Source organism: Rhea pennata, chromosome 2 (genome assembly GCF_028389875.1).
Source record: "Rhea pennata isolate bPtePen1 chromosome 2, bPtePen1.pri, whole genome shotgun sequence".
Taxonomy (NCBI): domain Eukaryota; kingdom Metazoa; phylum Chordata; class Aves; order Rheiformes; family Rheidae; genus Rhea; species Rhea pennata.
In genome coordinates this window covers 5,200,910-5,223,716 of record NC_084664.1, presented here as the reverse complement: position 1 = coordinate 5,223,716, position 22,807 = coordinate 5,200,910, and the positions used below count along the sequence as shown (strand labels likewise).

The following is a 22,807-nucleotide window of genomic DNA, read 5'->3' as shown; positions in this document are numbered from 1 at the left end:
ATATCACTTCATAAATGAAACGTTAGTGAATAAAAGGCAACTTTATTGTTGCTTACGCAGTTAGAGTGTTCTCGAGTAGCTCACATTAAAGATTTTTTTAAAGGAAATCATTATGAAGAATTTTGTTCTTCTTAGCTATCTGATCTTAATTATATCATGTACAATGAGATCATTCGATGCACTAGCTTTTATCTCTGCTCCTCCTAAAAATAGAATATAAATCTTTTTATAGATAAAAGGTTCATTTTGTAGTTACACATGAAGTGTTCATGATAAAATGTCGTTGTCTTTCCTGTACAGACAAACAGTAATAATTATCCTTGCACTAAATCAATAGAAGAAGGTTAGCAGACTTTCTAATGAGACTACAGTCTTAAGATTTGTTCTCATTATTTTTGAAACATGAAGGAGATGCAACATACATCATGTAACAGTTCCTTCTGGCTATCATCTGTGAAATTCAGTTAATCAGATATAATTAGCTGTTACATCTGTACATCCAGAATATGAGAGGGAGAAACCTTCAGCTTCAGAGAATGACTCTGGGTTTAGTTCAATCTAAGAGAAGCGTATAGCTTGTTATCTCTGTTTAGTTAGACATATAACGCAGGATGCACATCTCATCAGTTTGACCACCTCTGTTACCTCAGTAGTGAAAACCATTTATAAAAACTATCAATAGGATGCTTCAGCCTGTAGAGAAAGCTACTTGATTACATGTGACAGCAGGCCAGCTTACAAATCTTCCTTTAAAAAGTTCCCCTACTTTCTCAAATATCTACCAGTTCTCTTTTTACCCGTCACTTTCCATTTATATATTTTTCCCATCCTGAAATATCATTTCAGGATAAGCCAAAATGAACAATCTCAGAAAACAAACACTTAAGTTACACATAATACAGTTGCAGAAGGATTTTTGTGACCTGTATAGCAGCACTAACGTCTCCTAAATTGTTGCAGCTTTCCAAAGACTTCATTCTGTACCCAAATGAAACATTTGGATCAACAGAAGCTCCGGTAAGCAGTTCATGCAACTGTATGTCAATGCTGCTTCCCTTGTGACACTCAGGATGCCTTTAAGAGAGTCCTGGTTGATTAGAGGGGAAAATACTGAGCAGTGAGAGCTTAACTCAACCACTTGCCCTTTCCAATATCCTTTGAAACAGCAGTATGAAAGACAATTTGCCGTGCTTGAGGGACTATGAGGCAAGTGGCTTCACAAATGCTGCTGAGGCAGTAGAAACAGAAGTTCTTCAAGACCAGTTGAATGGAGCATAGTCACTGAATGAAAACCTGGAAGTGTCACAGTATAGTTCCTGGAGAATCAGCTGGCACCACGCTATCTGCAGAGTGCTGAGTGCCTCTTATTTTTTGGAGCAAGCTAGAGAAGGTAGAAAAACACTCAGCTTGTACAACCTTGGGGAGTTTTAAGAAGCACGGTAAATAGGATGTGATTTAAGGAAGTAAAGGAAAGTTTGAAAATATTAGCAGGGAATGAAGATAATTACTACAGAGCAGTAAGTTTGTTTCGGTGACAAAAGAACATAGTGTCATAATCGTTGGAAGTAAGAGAATCAACCTAGAACTTAAGGAAAAAAATAACAAGTGAATTTAGTTCAGATTCTCTATTTTGGGAAAGGACATGGGCTACAGACAGGGAAAGTTTCTCAATATGACTTCACTAAGCTGTTAAAAGATAAAAATGTCTTTCGGTCAGCATACTAAATCCTGACTATTTGCTGAGACTGAAAACCAGCTAGTGTATTTAGCTATAGTCCCATGTTGATCAGGTGTTGGATTTAAAATACTTACACCTGTCTTTAAATACAGGCATAGATCACTATTTACTCCCATGTTCACCACCAAAACAAGTATGTGAAAATCATGACTGCAGGGAGTATTTATACTGCAGTACAGAAGAGTGGTGGGAACATAACCAAGCTGAACTGGGCAGAGAGACTGCAGTACCATATCGAGGCACTGACATCTCTGCGTTCTAGTAATAGCTGGGCTGGAGCACCAGACTCGACACTGGCAGTTATGCTGTTACAGCTTTGATGCTATTGATACTTAATTGCTTGATTGATACACTAGGTGTAACTGTACTAGTCGCACAAGTTAAGTCAAACCTCTAGACTGTGGAGTAGACCTATCCCTTTGCACAGGTCTTCAGAAAAATAACTGATCTTCTCTCATATTCAAGGTAGGATATACCATCAAGATTTAAGTTAGCTTTGGTAGAGTGCATAGGAATTCCAGTCTAATAATATCTTTCAAAAACTTCAACTTAGCTCTCTGGAAGCCTTTCCTTAGGACAACATGCTGTGCGCTGTCCCAGGCATTCCTGCAGCATTCAGTCCCCATAACCACATTTCCAAGGTTTAAGAATTTTGAAGAAGCGTTAGAATGAATGTTGTTGTATTTTTTTCCATCTCCTCCTTTCTTTTCTCTCTCACATTTTTCTGGCTATCTAAGGCCCTTCTAGAGCCTCCAGGGGCAGAACATGTTTTCCAGTGTTTGTTTGGGGCTTACCAAAGAAAACGATCTGATCTCTATGTGGGGATTCCTGACATCAGTGCAAGGAAAATGAAAGTAATTTTTACTACCAATAACAATTAATATGAATAATCATGCCCATCCAGGAAAAAAAAAAAAAAAAAAAAAAAAAAAGAGAGAGAGAGAGAGAGAGAGCAAAAATAACTCCACAGAGACCCTTGCCTGATCTTGCAAAAATTGCATCCAGTTCTTGCAACTAAAAGGATCATTTACATTTGAATGCATTCATGAGATCCATCTAAACTTCTAGGACATTGCCAGTACTGGAGCTAAAAACTACTTATTAAGAAACATTCTTGTGCATATATTAGCACTTATTTGCAAAAGAACATGGAAATGCCTAGGCGTCTTTTTTTTTTCCTATCAGTGCTCTCTAACACCTTCATGTAAAGCTTTTTCTTGTAAAGCTTCCTGTCAGACCCTTCTACTCAGAGGCCTCTGTGAATTGTTTCCATGTAGCACTACTCCTTCATTAGAAAATTATATGTATTATATATAGCGGACTTCTATAAACTGTGTAATTAGCTTGTCTCTGTCATCACTGGCTCTGGGACTAGCTGTGAAGGTGGAACAGACTGTAAAGTTAAGGATACCTACTCATAACCAAGGATTGCAATAGCAAAACTGACCAGCCCAAGCTGTCTGTCTTCTCCCAGAGCGCAGAAAGCTGAGGTGATCGTTAACTAGAAGCACTTGAAAGATACTGATATGAGGCAAACGCCTGCTATAAAGCTCAGCAAACCAAAGAGTGACTGATGAGCTGATTAGTATCTCTGAGCTGGGAAATGAGGTAGACAGAGACAATATCCTCAACTTCTGCATTAGGCTACGTTAGCCCCACTGGTGGTTTAAAGCTTAGTAAAGAAATAATTTTCCTCCTTTCCTTGCCCCCTTTATTTTTTCCCTCTTCTCCCCTTCGTCCTGAGAATAGTTCTGTTTCTCTTCCTACTACTTACCCACTTGAGCATAGGCCCTGGTGCTGCCCTTTCTTTAAATATAGACTTATACTACCAGATTCACTCCCATTTTATCTCTTTTGTCTATCAGCTGCCCAGACCCTGATGACACTGTAAGACACACCTGCACTGCTCAAGGACAAAAAAAGTTGTAGCTTCATTCATGGAACAGATAGATCAGACAACAGTCTTTCAGTGAATCAACATACTGTTATTTTGGTTTTCGCATTAAAAGGCAACACAGGGCCCGATCGAAGGCTGTTTTTTCTAAAACAGTTTTTTTTACGTCATCGCCTGAACTCCTCTTCTTCACTGTGCTAGTGTTGAATGATGAAAATACATTTTCATCATTCACTTTTATTTGCAAAGATTGAACTCAGCTTGTGGAAAACACTGACAATCTCGACCGACAAAGCGGGACATTTCAATAATTTCTCTTCACTGGTTCAAGGAAAGAGGCAAAATCCACTGGATGGGATGGGATATCTGACAAGAGAATATGCATTATACTAGCAAATGTAACCTAGGAAACAACTCCGCATTGCAGAGAAGAGCACTGAATAGCTAAAGAAATGTGATTTTGATAACTAAGCATTTACTTTGGCACACAGAAAAATCGTAGGTGCTACAGACCAACAGATCTGCACTAAGGCAGTAAGGCCTCATAATAAAGATACAGATAAACTATAAAGATAGATCAGCAAGTTTACAAATACATTGATGTCTGTAATGATCACTTATACAGATCAAATATCCAAGCTTATGGATATTTTTGCAAGTTCAAAGAAGTTAATCACATTAACTTCAGTTTTCCCAGTTTTTCCCCACACAAAGGGATGTTTTCCTCTAAGTAACGTTAACTTGAAGGGAATGCTAGATCTCAGTGCTGAAAGGGTGTCCTGGAGACAACAGTAGTAAGATACAGTCTACTTAGAACTTTGTACAGCTGAAATTCTTTGCATGAAAACTCTTACAGACAACCATAGCAAATAATTTGTCCTCAAAACTGTTCCGCTCAGCCCCAAAGAATCGAGTGTCACCAAGGAATAGAAGCAACATGATATCAAGGAACTTCACACATTCTAAATCAAAGAAGCAAGAGATAAGTCTTTATAGAGTTTGAAGGATTCAGAGCTCCTGATTTCTTGCAATCACTTTACAAAGGGCAAGACGAAAGGATTGGAGATCAATGTGTACAAATATCTGAAGGGAGGGTATAGAGAGGATGGGGACAGACTCTTTTCACTGGTGCTCAGTGATGGGATGAGCAGCAATGGGCACAAATTGAAACACAGGAAGTTCTGTCTGAACATGATGGAAGACTGCTGTGAGGGTGATTGAGCACTGGAATAGGTTGCCCAGAGATTGTGGAGTCTTCTTCCTTGGAGACATTCAAAAGTTGTCTGGATATGGTCCTGGGCAGCCTGCTCTGTCTGACCCTGCTTGAGCAGAGGAGTGGGACTAGCTGATCTCTAAAGGTCCTTTCCAACCTCAACTCTTCTGTGATTCTGTGATCCAGTGCAAGCCATGGTCAAACTCTGCATTCATGCTGAAAGCTGCTCTTTCAAGGCAAGCAGACGTAACTAAAATGGTTCCAACGTGAGCTAGTGGTCCTTTCACCTCCCTGCTGACCCACTCATGAACTCAGAGGATGTGAAAACCAGAGGGGAAAGAGAAAAAGAGAGTCACAAAGGAAGCAAGTCTATGAACAGCTGTTTCTCTGCAGCACAGAAAAGGGGAAAGCACTTAGACCAAACATGCTAAAATTAAGCTAGTCACCTTCTTTTCACTTACAAGAGAGGTATGTTAGCTCTCTCATGACACTGTTTATTAACTTTCCCAAAGACTCTGGAAGGACTGCTATTGGTAATTGTGTCTGTTATTCCATTCTGCCTGCCTTGGATGAAGGACAGCATGTATGACACTTGTTCCTTATATTTGGTGTTTAACTAGTAATTCCTCTCTCTCACTGCTTTTGGGGATAGAAGCTCAGATTTTTGCCTGTTCATTGTCTCACAGATGGCATCTGGCTTGCATGACACTTCAATTCTTCTCCCCCATCGCTTTCTCTCTGCCTCTTAATGTGCCTCATCCTTTCATGAGAATTCATGCACTACATTCTTCTACTGCACTAATATCTCAGGAGTCATTCCTCACCTGTGCTCTTCTTTGCTCTTTTCCCATCTAAACTCACAACATTTTATCTCTTACTTGTCTTGGAGATGGTTGCCAGTTCTCCTCAGCTCTGCATAACCTGCCATGCCACACTACCCACTCTTACTGCTCTTACTCCTGCACAATTGCATTTCTACATCTGACTTCACTTAACCCATCCACTAAAATCTTTCACAACTCTACCCTTTCCCACTCCCACATGAGACTTAACTCTTATTCTTCTCCAGGCACAAGGTCTCTGTCTCTCCACTCACTTTCACCTCAACTACTAACTTCCCTCTCCATTTGCAGTTTGCTTGGCTGATGCTCTAGTCTTCCTCTGGCCAATCTATTCTCTGCTATTCTTTCTTTTCCTTCATAATTCCACTCTCCCTGCAACCTTCTGTAATTCCTTCCCTTTTGCAGAACAGCAAGAAATTTGCACTGAGAAACTTGTTAGTCTCAGTGAGATGAAAAATGTTTTAATTCTGAGAACTGGTCTACATGGTCCCAGACGGCTTCAGAAAAGTCATCTTCCAGTCATAGAAGAGACTCCTGTATTAGTCATTTTCTCCACTGTTTGGATGCAAACTTCAGGCTTATCAGAGGGACATCTGGAACCAAACAGTTGCGCTCTCTTTTGAGAACCGATTAACAGGCTTATTCCTCTTACACTGAAGTGGAAGAGGATGTGGATTCCAAAGTCAGAGTTCAGATTTCTAGCAAGCAGAACACAGCACTCAAGACTTTTGAAACTTCCAGCACTTAAACTGCATAATTTCATCTCAAGAAAGTTATTTTTATCTGGTCCTTCTACCTTGAGTATCTACTTTGCTGAATAAGCCATCAATGAGTCATCAACATTTAAAGATTAAATCAAAGCAATTAGCCCTGCCTTTTCCATGTGATTTTCATTAAGGTAACATGGCAACTAGACCAATGTCAGTGCCCTGTGATCTCACTTGATTCCTCAAAAAGTAGGCAATGGAGGAACTAAAACAAGAAAAATGGTGCAGCATAAATATACATATCAATAGGTAAAGCATGTGGAATCTAAGCAAGAGACTGAGACCACTCTTACTCTGTTATACATCACACGGTATAAATCACAAAGTCACAGAAATACTTGTTGAAAGGAGCTATAGAAGTCTAGTTCAACTTCCAGTATGTCTTCTTTCCACACCAGTCCAGAACTTTCTGAGCTGAGTATGCAAAATTAATAGATACATTTCATTTTCAGGAGGTACTGGGCATATCAGAGTAAAGTTTTTAAAGCTACTCATGAACCTAAGGATTTGAACACACAATTGACTTAGCATAGCTAAAAGAACTTCTTTCCCTGAAATTTAAGGAAATGCATTTTAGCTAATGTTCACTAGAAATTGAGTGCACATACAGTCAGTTACCATATGGTCCCAGAGCATCTGAATGACTCATTTAGATGTCTGCTCCATTAACAGTACTTTCTGTACCTAGTCAGGTTATTGTGTGGAGTGGGGAACTGGGAATCGAGTTTAAATAGAGGGCCTAGAAAAGGCAGCACGTTCAAGGCAGGCAGAGCTATGCAGATTACCTCATCAATTGAAGAAATGATGAAAAAAGCAACACCACAAATTTTCTTGAGGCCCTGGAACTGGAATGAGCTGTCAAGTGTTACACCTCTGCTCACCCAAAGTTTGCTGCCGTAATCACAGTAACTCAGTCATGGATCTGTAGCTTAAATCTAACAGAGAATCAGTATAACATCAATCTCTAGGAAATATTTTATACCCATTCTCTGAAAAATTAAACACAACAATTGTATTTCTAGTTACAAAAGAGTGTTTTCCATATTCACTAACATTATAAATTGAAACCTACTGCTACAATGTCTGTGCTTTCCTTACATACTGCCCTCTACAGCTCAGCTCACAGGTCCTTGTTTCCCTCAACGCTCACTAAAGGAATAAAACAAAGTAATAAATGGATCTTGTGTAGAAATAAAATTGTTATTATTATTATTTCCAGAATTTGTTTTACAAGAGAAACGTGCTACAAATTCAGGGAAGATGAAATGGTTAAGAATAGATTAGGACAAAAATGACATGGCCAGGCTGAGAATTGGTTTGTAGGTAGATAGTGAAAACTTCACTAAAAGAGAAAGATCTTGGTAGGTCTTCCAGCTCTCCTCAAGAAAGGATAAGAACTCACAGCAGATCTCTGCATTTAGACTACTTCATCAGTAATGAAGAACTCATTGCAGGAGAATAGCTGGGCTGTGAAACGCAATCATTCACCACTAACAGTGTAGCTGCATTTTTATCCACCTCTATCATATCTTGGGATGGAGACTTCGAAGCACAAGACAGCTCCAAACAGATCTCCTTGTTCCTTCACTCCTCCAAAAAACCCAAACCAAAACAAACCAAACCAAAACAAAAAGCTCTTCATATTTTAGTGCTGAAAAGGTTGTCTCAGTCACAGTCAGTTTTGGTACAGTGCTCCCAGCTGACAGGTGGAAACATTCATTTTTAGAGAGGCCCCTAAGAAGAGGGAGACATTTGTTAAATATGAATTATTGGATCAGTAATTGAGAAAGTGGATAAGTTTATATGTGAAGTTTGTGAAGTGGAAAATTCAGATCAGACTAGCAGGATAAAACGAACCAAACATGTATGTATGGGATTTCATTAAAGAAAGAAAAACATGGAGCCAGTTTCTTTTTATATCATTTGCTTCAGTGGATTGCTTATTATTGCAAAAGTCTCATACAGAACAAGATCTGGCCCTCTGTTATTTCCAGCACTGCAGGAAGAAAATCAGAATAGAGTAACCCGAGCCTTATTCGTTTTAGGAATTTGTCCCAAAAGCTAATGACTAAAAATTCCACAAGTAATATCTGACGGGAATTAAACTGTACTGAGAAAGAAAAAATACCTACTAAAAATCCATTCCGTACAATATCCATTGGATATCATATTTCTCATTGCCTTTCCAATCTACTAAAAATGGCTATCATATCTAACCTGTAAGGAACTACATTTCAACAGTTAATCCAGCAATCTAGATGTCAAGTTAAAAACAAGTCTGGAGTCCAAAACTGAGTAAGAGTGTCCCTTTCACAAGACAGCAGACCACGAGCAAGGTCTTGCATGACATTTGGAGTCTGTGAACTTTACTAGGACTGGGACAAAGCTTGAAGTACTGTGTTTGCAAGCCATAGCAGTCTTGAGGATTGACCATCACTCTTATCTCCCTCCATGCCACTGAAGAACACAAAAGAAAGCACAGAGAAGTCCAATCAGCATTCACTGAGCTGGAGAAAGCCTTTCCGATCGGCAGGAAGCAAGTTCAGTGACCACAGCTAAGGAAGGTATTGTCCCACTGTCACTATACCTATTTGATATCCTTGTTAAGTGGGAACACCTCTGTCAAGCACACTAGGGTCTACAGGGGGAATCAAACAGTCCTTACCAGAAGACAGCTGTCACGCAAGAGAGATCGGGTTAATGCAATAGGGAGGATCACAGTAATTAACATGGTGCATTCAACAAGGAGGAATCCTTATCTCATTCAGATGCAGATTTTTTACCTGCTGAAGCATCTCTGATGGAGATGTTTCATCCCAGAATGGCTACACATGCTTTTCACAGCTCCATGCTTTCAGTCACAACGCACTCTTTCTTGGGAACAAAGTTTGGCACTTCCCTTCTTTCAGCCTTATTGAGCAGCTCTGGTAAAACCTTTGCCAAACCCCTCCCCTCAACCAGTGTCCTGATCACTAGCAAGTGCTCAACAAAGGCAGAGACAGCAGGATTCCTTCCAGAACATACTCCATCGCCTCCTTTGCTGTGTCCTTTGTCCTCACTTCACTCACTGCCCTTCAGTGAGTTCCTTTTACCACCCAGTGGGATGTGGAAGCTGCAGAGGCAGCACTGTCAGTAATAATAGCAGATCAAATCCTAGGGACACTATTCACACCAGTTTTCTTTTACCCCATCCATCATTTCCACCCCCAACTGAGTCTGCGTACTTGGGCTGAGGACACTTACTTTACCTGCACTTTAAGTGACACCCTGTGGCTGCAAGAAGGAATTACGGATGCCCATTCCCTCACTGATACTGTCCCTTAGGTCTTGTGAAAAATAAATAGCAGAGGCTGAAACCCAGTAGGTCACAGACTGTCCCAGGTGCTCAATAAATGCAGAGAACAGCCTGATTCCACTTCCCCCTGCAGCATTTCAATCCTTTCCCTCCCACAACTTGGCTGGAAGGAAAGCTGGTTGTAAGGCAGAATAATGAAGAAAATCCCACATCCATTAGAGAGTCTCCCCACTAAAAGTAGCTGGGTGGGATTTTTCCACTCAATTTAGTGTTGCCAGATGAGGAATTTCAGCTTTGTTTCCCCTGCATTTGATTTTTCTCCCCCTTCCTATTTGCTTAAATGCTGTTCCCTCTTCTGCTTCTCCCCTGGCGCTGCAAGCATGGAGTTGTACAAGTACAGCCTGTTTCCTAACTTGTGGGAAGAAGTTGAGCCCCAGCCCATCTGTTTGCCATCTGGCAGTTGCTATCAGCTTAGACAACAGCTCACTACTTCATGGAAGGGACAGAGAAGTGCATGGGGCAGCATCCTTGGAGAGAAGGTCACAGAAGCCTCTAAAAAAAATGAGGGGAACGCTAGGTTTGCTCACCCTCTAGAAAGCCAAAAGGCCATCCTCTCAGAGTCCCTTCATCACTCTGTCACTGCAAAAGGCCATTTTTCTGGACAATCCAGGGAGACAATCCTTCTGCCACAAGTTCAGAATCAGCCCCCTGAAATACCGATACAGGCAAAGAATGGGGCCTCCACCTACCAAAGTCAGGTCTGATTTCCCTCAGTGGAAGATCAGACAAGCCTGGTGCGAACAGCAGCAACAATTCCAGACTCCAGGAAATGCGTGAAGTCTGCCTCAGAAATCAAACATGCCTAAAGCTAAGAGAATCTCGGTGAGGCACAACAGGATCATAACAGAGCCACCTCATAAATTACCACTGGAGAACAAAAATGGCAAACAATGTTTAATTAGCTGGAGAAAAGGTCTCTCAACTGACTAAAGTAGCATTAATAACCTTCTTGTTTTACTACATGTGATTAACTTCTGTTTTGTGCTCCATGAAAAGATCACATATTTCACAGGATGATAGTGGGCATAGGAAAGATGATTTATTTTCATTCTTTTTAAATTTTGTTTTCAACACTCATTTTCCAAACTGCAACATCAGAGTGATCTCTTATCACAAATTGTACTTCACAAAGAAAAGGAAATATAACAAAAACATTTTTTTAAAAAGGTGAAAAACAGCTTCCATGCATGCATACACTGAAACAAAGAGCTTCCCACAGCCATATTTTTGGAAGAACCTAACCTAAATCAGCAAGAGAAAATGAACAAAGATAGTTGAAATCTTAATCTGGAGACAGCACTATCAGAGTCAAGCTGACCTAATCAATTGCAGATTTGATCTCCTTAGAGAGAAACTTTATGAGTCTAAAAATATGTTTTATTTCCTCCCTCCAGAATTCCAATTCCAGCCTTCTTTTTCTTCCACGATGTTCACTCTCTTTCCCATCTGTCCCTTTCCATTAGCTTTCAGACAACAATATTTGACTGGCAAACACTGAACTAGTCACCTTAGGATAGGTGAAACATGGCTTCTCCAAGACTGCTAACTCTCATTTTCACAATCATTTTGTAATGAGCAAATCGTTAAAGTTGGTTATAAAATTTCTTTTCTTACCCAACATCTCCTCCTGCCCTTAAACAGTCCAGTGGAGAAAAAAGCCTTCTGGACATCTAACAAGATCACAGAAGAGGGAAGGAGGTGGGTGAGTAGTTATAAGCCTTAGTAGTACTTTTCCGAGTCTGTAAACACACGTGCATTGCTTAGCAAAAAAGAGGAACTGAGATATTTGATCTTCAACTCTCGTCACTCAGCAATGTGTTTTAAATGTATAAAGAGCCCTTCAGTCCCAATGCCAGTGTGCCAGCGCTGTTCAGCATCTGCTAGTTTTCAGGCTCTGATGCTTCCTCTCACTTTGTCCACTTCCCCAGCTCACACCTCATGGCTGCCTTCAATGCACCCAGCTGTACCTCGAGGAATCACTACTCATGTGAGCAAGGCTGTGTTGGTTGGCATTTTATTTCTCTTTCTAGTTAAAATGAATAGCCACCAGAGTGTAAAGGGTCTCTGTTTTTTTATGAAGGGAATTAACTTTGAAATTGCACCCTTTAGAAATAATTTCTCAGGAGAAAGTGATGTGAATGTGATTGTAGAAGTGCTCAGGACAGTAGAATACACAAGATAAAACATGTGTGAAAATGCCAACAGAGCCTCTAGGTCAGCCATTTATAAAAATTTACATTTCTGTAATTGCCAGGTCTTACCCATATGGTATGAACAAAGCTCTAAAACTGACAATTTCCAAGCAAGACTCATGTTTTATATGCAAGCTGAAACCACTGCTTCAGAAGAATTTTGAACAATACTTAATCAGAAAGGAAAGCAGCAAAGGTTAGATCTTGTTAAAAGGAAGGTTGTTTCACCTATGAAAATTAGCTCTTTCCCTCTTTTAAGAACTAAATCATCCCTTTAACCCCTTTCAAAAAGAGAGAGAGTGGGAAGAAAGAGCTATTAATTTACTACTTCACCTTTCCGTCAGAACAGAAAAGACTATTTGCCTGTGTTCAAGATGAAGCAACAAAGAACTTTAGGAATTTTTCTGTCAGTGTGGAGTAAGCAACATCAATAGGTACAACCATGATACTCAGGTCAATGGCCTGCTTTCTCCCATGTCTGCCCACAGTGAACAGCAGCCTTGGTTGATTAGTCACCCACCTCCTCAAAGTCAGTCTCCACAAAGGCAGTTGGATGTAGGGCCACCTAGGAAAAGGTGCTGTACACAGCCTCAGAACAAGGAGCAGGCAAAGAGGGAATGAACCCCATCAGCGCACAGCTGGCAGCGCTCATGTGCCTGTTTTCAGCAGCATAATCACTAGAGAAAAAGAGGATTGTTTTTTCAACACACAAAACACTTATATGAAGTGGCTATCTCAGTCAAAGAGCTTTCCTATCAGAGAGGGAGGTGGGTTTGCAGAGTGGGAATCAGAGATACAGAAACTTTTTGTTCCTGTTGATCACTAAAGGAGTCTGACATCCTAAGGTCAGTCTGCAGGTGTGGGTCCAATTCAGCTCAACAGATACCCAGGGATAGATTCATCTGCCTAAACAGACATCGTATCATTTGTCTTAGGATATTTGCAAGACCCATACAGGCTGGAAGATAAAACACACATGTACAGAAGATCTGGGCCCTCTGGAACAGGAGCTGTGTGCCCAGCAAGATACCTTGGGACACATCCAATGGCACTAGCACGTAGGCACAAGCTACTGAACTGATCTGCACGTGTTCACTTTAGGCTGAGCTGAGTAACTTTCCAGACTTCATCTGTAGTCAGCTGAGCTCCATTAACTTGTACTAGAGTTTATACATTTAGCATAGCTGTTGATACCTGCATGTAAATATCTAAATTTAAGTATCTTAATCTGCAAGATGAAGACCTTCCAGTGCTTCCATCTTCTGCTTGCAGCCAACACAAATCAAGCTATCCAGCTATCCAGCCCTCAATCCAGCTCACCACAGAATACCCCTCCCCTTCACTGTAGGTTGTAGACAAACTCAAATCAGGCAGCCAGCGCTAGAAGAGTCACCACTTATTGCCCATTAGATGGCCATCTAATCCTGGAACTCCCCAAGGCAAAGAACAGTTTGTAGGGAAAGGAAAGAGCTAAAGTAAGTATACTTTAGCCTGTAACATGCTGTAAGTGCTTATACATATACTTTTTTGTAAGCGGCAGAAAAATTCTCATTACTGCCCATTTGCTGAATTAATCAAGCTTCAGGATAGCTTAATAAGTGAATTAATCTGTTTTCTAAAATGAGAATAAAAGCTTCATACTGTCAAAGCATAAACACACCTAGAGGGCAGCAATCATATTGTCATCTTTAACTATATATAGATCCTGAGCAGAGACAAGTGCACAGCAACACATTGCACTGGCACATATAAATTTTCCTTGCTTTTTTTTTTTTTTTTTTTTTTTAATTATTATTTTTCCATTTAAGAACAATCTTCAGATCCTTGGTCAGAGAACATTTTGCCTATTTTCAAAAATCATACTAAAAAGTAACCAGATTTTGACTTGTCAGCATGACTGTTTCCCAAATAAAAAGAGAAAAAATCAAAATAACAAACTGTCAGAGATGAAAAATACTCACAGACTGACAGCCTTCTTGTTTTATGAATCCAGCTGAAACTTATCTGAGTCAACTCAGCAGTTCCCAGGAGACTCACAAACATGCACAAGTTCATCATGAGAATTTTTTGTAGTCAGAACGGAAATCTGATTTTTTGCAAATCGTTTACTTTAGAGTAGCAAACAGAGTTTTTACGTACCAGTTCCTGTCCTTAAATCTTTGACTCAGATGACTTTCAGTTGAGTTCTGCTGGTATGTGTCAAGGTTTGACAGCGTTCCCCATCTGAGCACTCGGGGTTTGTGTGTCAGTGACAATCAAAGCATTACAGTTGCTGAGAAGGATATCAAGCAGGGGTAAGCCCATATGAAGCCTTCGGTGAGTTGACTGTGGTGCTGCTACTTTCTGTTTTGTCTTGAATGTCATACATTATGTACACAGAGACAACAGTAAGTCAGACAAACAGCCCTGTGAGAAGCGGGACTCAGGGAGCCTGGTTTCTGAAGGATCTGTGTCTTGTGCTTGACTGAGTCTGGTGTATAAGAAGGTGCAAATGCAAGCCTAAGCTTTTCATGCAGTTTGCACACTTACAAGGCTGGATTTTCTAGTGCAGCGAGTCGCAAGCAGGTGCAGAAGCCTTTGTCTAAAGAGGGTATTACTGGGTTCATGCCCTCCAGCTGGTAAACTACATTTATGATACTGGTAGGAGCTTGGTCTCCTAAGGTTTTTTTAAGACCTTAATTTCTAAAAAAAATCTTGCAAAAATTTTCCCCAAAGGTGTATATATTAAAATGACAAACATGCTCATAGCCACACAAAACTACTGCCAAAATACAGAAGAAAGAAAACAGGACAAAACTACACTACATATCCTAGGCAAAAATCTTACGTTAATCCAAGCCATCTCCTAATCAGACCTTGACTTTACAGCTGGATTATTCACCTCTGACATTTGCAAGCTCCATTGCATGTTATTTATCAGGTGACTGTGCTTACTTTACTATCTGCATTAGGTACGTAGTCTAGGTTTGAAGTCCATTGAGTCTTGCTACAAATGGCCCTCTATCCACCCCATAAAATAACTTGGTGAAATGGTGCAGGTAAAAGTAGTCAGACTGCATCAGTATTTGGCCTTCTCAAACTTTTGACATGTTCTGCATGTACTAAGTGCCACCTCTTTCAAATCATGAAAGAGACTGTATCTTTGAATTCAAACTTTAAACTGCTGTCCTGCTGCTTTTCCAAGCCTTAATCACAAATTACCAAGTCACAAGAAGCTGTTAATTTTACAAGCTGACTCAAATCTAGGTATAGTTCTTCTCTTCCTCTTCTGTGTCAGGACTTGGAGAATCTACACACACAGAAGAGTAGAAGATCGACTGCAGGCCTTCTACAGCGCTTTCAGTATAGTTTAGTACTCTGTTGCAAGCTATATGTGTTACAGATCTGAGCATTAGAATGTACTATCAATCAGTTCTGCAAACTTACATTTTCTGAACGTGAACGCTCACATTTTGAAAGGAGAAAAATACACATTTTCCCCTGCTATAATAAAATAGTATTTCAACAATTCAATATAATTTCTTCACAATTTTTTTAATTTAAAAAAGTCACTGTTTTAAGAGCAAGGAATTTAAGAAAATTTACTCGCAATTTAGTACAAACACTAGCCACAACTGAGAAGGAGGAAATCAGAAAAGAACTTTAAATCAGGTCAATAATTGAAAACATTAACAGAGTTCATCAAAACACACTGGGGTATTTAAGTCTCTTCTTTTCTTTTTTTTTTTCTTTTTTTTTTTTTTTTTTTAATTCCTTGCACAGGAAAGTCATTTAAATTCTCTCCATTATGTTTATGATATAAATAAGGAATCATCCATAATGCATTTCTCTTTTTTTCCCCTTCATTCTTTCCTTTTGTAAAAACAAAAATAAGACAGTGGAAATACTGACTTTCCCTACATCCCTGCCCCCCCCCCCAAAAAAAAAAAAAAAAAATTCAGATGCCTTTTCTATGGCTAATCTTTTAGGGTCCATTTCAATACATTTCCTCATCTCTGAGCTGTCCTTAGCTTTCAGAATATTTCCACTGAATGAGACTAGGAAGGTAGTGGGCTGTTTGCTATGATCAAAGACAGCACAACCCAGCTCTTTGTCTGTGCCTACATATTCTGTGCACACAGGTCAGAGAATACATGTTTGAGGCTGATGCTGTCGTTCTCGGAGGTAACCTTCTTGCTCCCCTCAAAGATAAGGATGACAGAACATAGTCCCCAAGAACAGATCTGGAAGAGGACTTTGTTTGCATGGGAAATATACAGCACTTTTGTCTAGTTATCTGACCCTTGACATCTGGAGTTGGAGAAAGAGGAAATTCAATTTCACAAGTTAGAAAACAAGGTCTAAGGTGACAGGATCATGCCTTTATGGGACTTACTGAGAATGCTGCCCCTGTGAAATTAACACTAACTTAAAATTAAACCATCAACACCTTAGTTACAATTAGGAGTGAAATACAGAGTGAAACATCCACATAGTCAAAAGCACCCTAAATCACTTGAAAAATGACTGGCTGATAAGTGGGATACCCTTACCTGGAGCTAATATGTGAAAAACTCCTAACAAAAGGTCCAAACAATATTGACAGATAAGCAAAAGGAAATGAGTGCCTGCGTCCAACAGCCTGAATAATAAATTCTTAGTGAGTCATCATGATTGTTTACCTCTAAGACTAGATCATCAGTTCCAAGAGATTTCTAAGGAGCTCTCATACTCCCTTGCTCTAAATTTTATCTGCCTTATAATATCCTCTCCTGTTTCCCTTGCAGTAAAGATGCAGCCACCTCGTCTCATAAGCCAGCTGCCAATGAAGTTACTAAATACATTCCAGATCTCAGACTTCTGCTTGTTAGATATAACTTCCAAGCCAGTTTGTCCCCCCCTGTTCACACAAACAGCCTCTCAAAAGGAGAGCCCATTCAAAACACAGTTCCTGTGTTTTAGGACTAGGTACTTTGCGAACCAGAGGATCTCTACTTTAACCAGATGGTGAGGCACATGTACAGCAAAACATGCATACTGCTATACACATATAGACATGAACAAACACACAAAGACAGTCAGCCAGCACAGTGCACTACATTGTCTCCTTAGATTGCAGGGAGTATTTATGCCCAGATCTACTTAAATACACTTAAGTAAAAAAGAATCAGTGTCCAAAAATGCTGTGCTTTTGAGAAATCTGCATCATTCCAGGCAGGACTTGTGAATATATTCAGGCTGGAATGTGGAGGAAATGTTGATTCCCAGGCAAACACTTCTTTTTTTAATGGGAAAGATATTTTGAGTTTCCCTGGGTGCCTTCTCAGCACCAGATCTATGGGAGAAGAAAAGAAGTTTGTACTTACTCGTAGTGTTGTATTTGATCCCATTGAAGAACTCTGGGCAGGGTCTCTCTACTAGTTCCCCCGCAGAGGTTCTGGGCCAGCAGGTCCCAATCTGATCAGTGGTGGCATTGCAATATGGACCTTTTGCATTAAAAAGAGACAGAGAAAGAAAAGGGGAAAAGAGGAAGGAAAAAAGGTTGAAAAAGCACAAAAGCGACACACTATGCATCACAAAGCAAACTGTGAAGCTTAGCTCTCACAGAGCTTTTCCGAGCCCAGCGCTAGGTAACGTTTCCTACCATCAAAACCCAGGAAAGGGATAGAGGAACTCTCTAAAAAAGTCTCTTGTAAATGATCCAGGAGGCTGCAGTTGGCATCAAATTCTTCTAAGATGAACTGAGATATGGTCACATCCATTATTCCCCCCTGGGGTTACTGGACTGGATAAGTCCCCTTTTCTGGTTCTTGTCCCCTCTCCTTTCTTCCTCTTTGGAAACAAATGATCATCAATCTGCGGACACCCTGCAATCTTGTGTGTGTGAGCCTCTCTCCCTCCCAGCGTGCTGACAACTTGGCTGAGAGTCTGCGTCTGGCTGTGCAGTTCAATCCCCCAAGCTCTTCTTTGCTTTAAAACAGCGGCTCAGGAACCAATGGGATCACACAGAGCCCAGAGTAAGGGGCTTGCATCTCCTAGCCGGCTCCCCTGGTCTAGCAGCTCTCTAACGCTGCCTCACATTGCCAGACTGTTGTATTGCTTGCTCTCCCTCCCTCTTCTCCCTCTAACACACACAGGCACACACACAGTTTGATTGTCAGCTGCAGGGATGATCGCTTCTGCAAAAATACTCACTGCAATTTAGAGCTAAGAAGAAAAGAAAAAGCCAGTGGATTAATATAAAATCCTCTGGCTCGTTGGGAAGTAAAGCAATTCCTGTGTTGTGGACAGGGAGGAGAGAGGAGAAGAGACCCCCTATCCAGAAGTTGGGGTATTAGATTCTGAGCAGGCCTTCAGAAAAAGAGAAATAATGAAATTTAAGACAGAGGAGATACGGTCTGATAGAAGGGAGGCATCAGAATAAGGAATCTGGAATAACTACCTAGAGGGGAGGCAGAGCAGGGACGAGAAGGGAAGGGTTGGGAACCCAGTCTGGGAAAAGCAAGGCATAGAGGCAACACATCTTTCAGCCCTTCATGTAGACAGGGATGGATGGGATGGAAAAGGATAAGACAAGGGTAGGCAACAGAGTAGGGCAAGGCACAGGGGGCAGAGTTAGAGCTTTGGAGCAAAGGACTTACTTAGGGGACAAGGAAGAAAAGAGAGGCTATCCTCTCCTTCTCTAGTGATAGGATAGAGCAAGGCATCCAGAAAGGATGCATACCCAATCTGTTAGGACACAGGAGGGAGACCCTCTGCGAGTGGAAACTGGTAGGGATGGAAAAGCAAAGCGCTTATCGTGGAACAGGATGAGAAAGGTGTAGGAAGAGAAGAGATGGAGGAAGTTTGGAGGGAGATGATCAGATAGTTGGTCGTCTTTGGGGAAGTAAAAGCTCAGTAAAGAGGAACTGATTAAAGTGGGACATGCTAGTGAGCAACTTACACATAACCAGTCTTTCTGTCTTGCTACACAAAGAAATGAGGAAATCTTTAGGAAAAATTGGCAAAACCTTGCTAAGGAAAAAGGAAGATAGAACTGATGATACTAGAATCATGGATTTAGAAGGATCTTAGGAAGCAAACGGGAAACTGACTTGGGAGAAAGGCAAGATAAGCATATATGCTAGGAGCTCCGAGGAATGCAGAAGCTGAAGGTGAGAACAAGAAGCTTTGACAGAAAAAAAAGGGATCCAGCAACGGAATCTTGTGTAACAGTTTGTGTTCATAGCTTTAGATTGGACATGTTTTTTTACGTTGACTTCAAAGCAATGCTATCAGACTCTCAGTAATATCTATCTCTCATCCTTTTTTGGCCCAGACTTTCCCTTTACTCATATTTAAGATCAAAAGGCTTCATTCTTCATCTTTCAAGGACTGCAAAAAGTGTGTTCTCCGATGGAAAGAACAAATCATTGGGTTGTGAGGGAAAATAAATTACCAACATGCACTGATGAAGGAACTAGACAGAAAACTCTTTTGCCGTATGGGAAATATGGGAATTTTTTAACATTTTCATAGCTTGGAACAGAAAAAATTAATTCCATCATGTTTTGGGACGAGGATTTTTATTCTAAATATGTAAAACCCACAAATTAGTAAATACCTTAATTCTCTAGGCTGCTTGATGTTCCGAGGTAAGTGAACACCCGTCTCTCTCTTCTGGAGCCATGATTTCCTTCCTAAGTGAATGCCTCTAAATTTGGAATTCCTGAGAAGTCAGTTTTTCAGCAATTTGGCCTTTGTCAAAATCACCAGATCTCTCTTTCCCACACATCTCTAATCCCAAGAAGCACTACAGCAAATTTCTTCAGCATCATTCATACCACATAACCATCACCAACACGTTTGTTGTCTTTGAACAGGGCTCTGAGGAGAAAACACTGTCTCTGGAACTCTGAAGCAATGGAGATTAAAGTTGCTCCAAACCTCTAGGCAACTCACAGTAGTCTATCCCTTCAACTCCATCTTCAGCTTTACACTTTAAATTACTTTGCTTCTTCCTGGAAAGGCAGTTGAATTCAGAAAACTCTGAAGTCCGCCCCCCCCACCACCAAACAACAACAACAACAACAAAATAACCCTGTTCCACAAGAAGAGCTTCTTAGAGTGATGCTTATGGGATGTTCACAGAAGACAGTAAGTGCTTAGTGGCATCACTGGATCCAGTGGCCATTTCAGTTGAGGCAGAACCGATCAGAGAGTAAGGCCTTGGTTTAGAAGGCTGATTAGAGTTTCTTTTCTGGTTCTGGCTGCAGCTCTGTAGAGCAAAATCATGTAGCCTGGGCAACAGTCTCCATTTCTCACTTGTTATCATCTGCCTAGTCCATTTCCTCACACTATTTATACAGCACCTGGCACACTGGAATCTAAAACTTTGCCTAGAGGCTTTGAGCACTACAGTTTACGCAATTTTTGGAATAATGCATTGTGTTTTACAACCGAAAGCAAAGATTTTCAAAAAATGAACTACTCTTAAATTTGGTGAATGTTTCACTTCTCTAAACATTAGTGTGTATTTTTCAGCAGAAACACTTGACTTTTTTTGGAAGAAGCCTTTCAAATATTTCAAAGTGGAACACCGAGCTGGATTTCACTTCGGAACTGGTTTTATAGTGCTTAAAACTCAAAAAAGCAGACCAGAATGAAATGAAATATTTTTTTCAGGATGAAGAAAATGATTTCCTCATTTCAGTGAGAAGAGCTAGAAAATCATCTAGTCAATCTAAAATTATTCTACTCGCCATCATCTTTTCACTTCAGTTACCTTAAGAAAAACAGAAGCACATACAGCACAGATAATACCACTGCATTACAAATATGCATCAACCAAAAAAAACACAAAATAAATACAGAGGTGACAAATGAATTTTCTGGGAATAGGTCTCAATGAAGATAATTCATTATTCCTCAAATCACAGATCAGCACTATTGTTTAATAATCTCTTCCCAGAGAGATTAGCCTCATGCTGAAAAGCTACTTTTGCAGCTTTTCCTGGGTACAATTAAATACTAAGTGAAAGTCTTCCTTTGGCTGCATCTAGTCAGATTCTGATTATGTTAACTGGACTCATTTGATGTGAAAATGTTGCTTTCTTTTAAAGAAGCAGATTAAATTAAATTAAAGATTGACAGAAATATTGTAGCGATTGACACTGCTAACTCACTGCTGATTCACCACCCTTCTGTGGTGTATTTGATACAAATAAAGAGGTACTAGATAATGTCAAGCAGTAGGTAACAGAGACCTGGCCTAAAAATAACTGAGCAACCAAAGAAGGCTGGTAATTGCACTTGGCAGTTAGAAAGACTTTATCAACTTTTAAGTGAGCTTGTTCTTGTGTACTGGTCTTCAGTGGTTTGTCTGTCTGGCTATGCATGACATAGATGCACAATTAAGGTGTATAAGAACATCTGAATATATAAGATTATGGAAGTGAACACAGCAGATAAATAAATATGTAAACACAGCAACATTTCAGTCAGCCTCTTATATAGAAGAGAAAGTGGCCTACGGACCTTCTGGAACAGGAATTTGCTCTGCCCATGAACGGACTTTTATATTCTATGATTCTACGATTCCTTCGTACTTGAAATCTTTGCATGTCAGCCCTTGCACAACTGTTACTCAAATAGATTCTCCGCCCCCTCCTCAATTCACGATTGGTAGATTTACATGGAGAATATCTTTCAGTTTGCCCCACAAAGTGAACTAAGAAATACAACACTGTGCCGTTTAACCATGACAAGTAGCACCAAAACTCAGCCTTGTGTGGACTGAAGCTGTGAATGTGTGTGTGTGGAGGGGGTGGGGTGGCTGCAAAACCAGCTTACTGCTCCTTGGTCGTATCTAGTAGCAACGTCTCCTCTCCCCAACAAAATCAAGACACCATGATATATTTCAGTATCCAAGAGGGGGTAAAAAGCCAGCTCATTCCTCATTCCCCTTGCTCAGAAACAGAAAAGCCAGCTCATTGTAACTCCTCCAGCCTTCTTTACCCACTTCAGTGACTGTTTTATCTCATGTTATCCATCTCCCATCTCTCCTTACCTTACCTATTTAGGTGAAGAGCTCATGCTTTCTAGGTACATCTCTTCTATTCAATGCATAAAGCTTAGGACAACAGAAATACACATCATTCATCAAGCCATCTGGTTATATCAATACTCTTCCTATCTTACTTCCATTGGTTCTCAGTGATTTATCTCACCAGTAGGGTAGTACCACATACAGCCACACTCTTGACTACTGCCTCTTGAGGTCTTTTTCTTTTAATTCAAGTAAAATACACATCCATACTCATCACCTAACATTATAAATTGGTATGTTTACATGGGCTTGGATGTAGCAAGTCAGCTACATACAGGAGTATCTGATCCAAAAATGTGGTATGGTCTTCAGGGCAAGTACAATGCCTTTTGACTGAGCCTCCCTCCTGTCTGGCCTGTTTGGAGTTAACACAGGTCTATGTGAAAGCCCATGAACACCATGTGACGTTTATCACATCCTCCGTGCGGCAAAAATTCAAGAGAATCTCAAAGAAATGTTGCCTTAACCTGGTTTTGATGGTAGAAAGGAGGATGAAGGGGAAGGAAAGGAAGGAGGAAGAAACACAATTCCTGTTTGTAGAAATGAAGTATTTAGATGCCTAGAGGATAGTCAAGAGGCAGAATTAAGGGTGACAGTCGAAATGAAGTGTCGTCAACCCATATTTTATGCAATGCAGCTGCTCTAATGGAAAGTTTATCTGTCTACCTTGGCATTTGTCTCTCTCTACATCATTGACACCTTTAAATATGAGGCAGAATAGTTTTAAATGGCATAATAAG

General features: G+C 40.3%; 1 protein-coding gene across 2 annotated transcripts in view; it reads right to left on the bottom strand.

Annotated features, from left to right (window-relative positions):
• The window catches only part of LOC134135955 (corticotropin-releasing factor receptor 2), a 145,841-nt gene that overhangs the window by 86,357 nt on the left and 36,677 nt on the right, over positions 1-22,807 (bottom strand). Inside the window, exon 3 of one of the 2 annotated variants that reach the window (XM_062567643.1) lies at positions 17,347-17,466. The exons of the other annotated variant lie outside the window; for it this stretch is intronic. Within the exon in view, the coding sequence (XP_062423627.1) occupies positions 17,347-17,466 (120 nt within the window). The remainder of the gene's footprint in view (positions 1-17,346; positions 17,467-22,807) is intronic. 2 annotated transcript variants of the gene reach the window in all.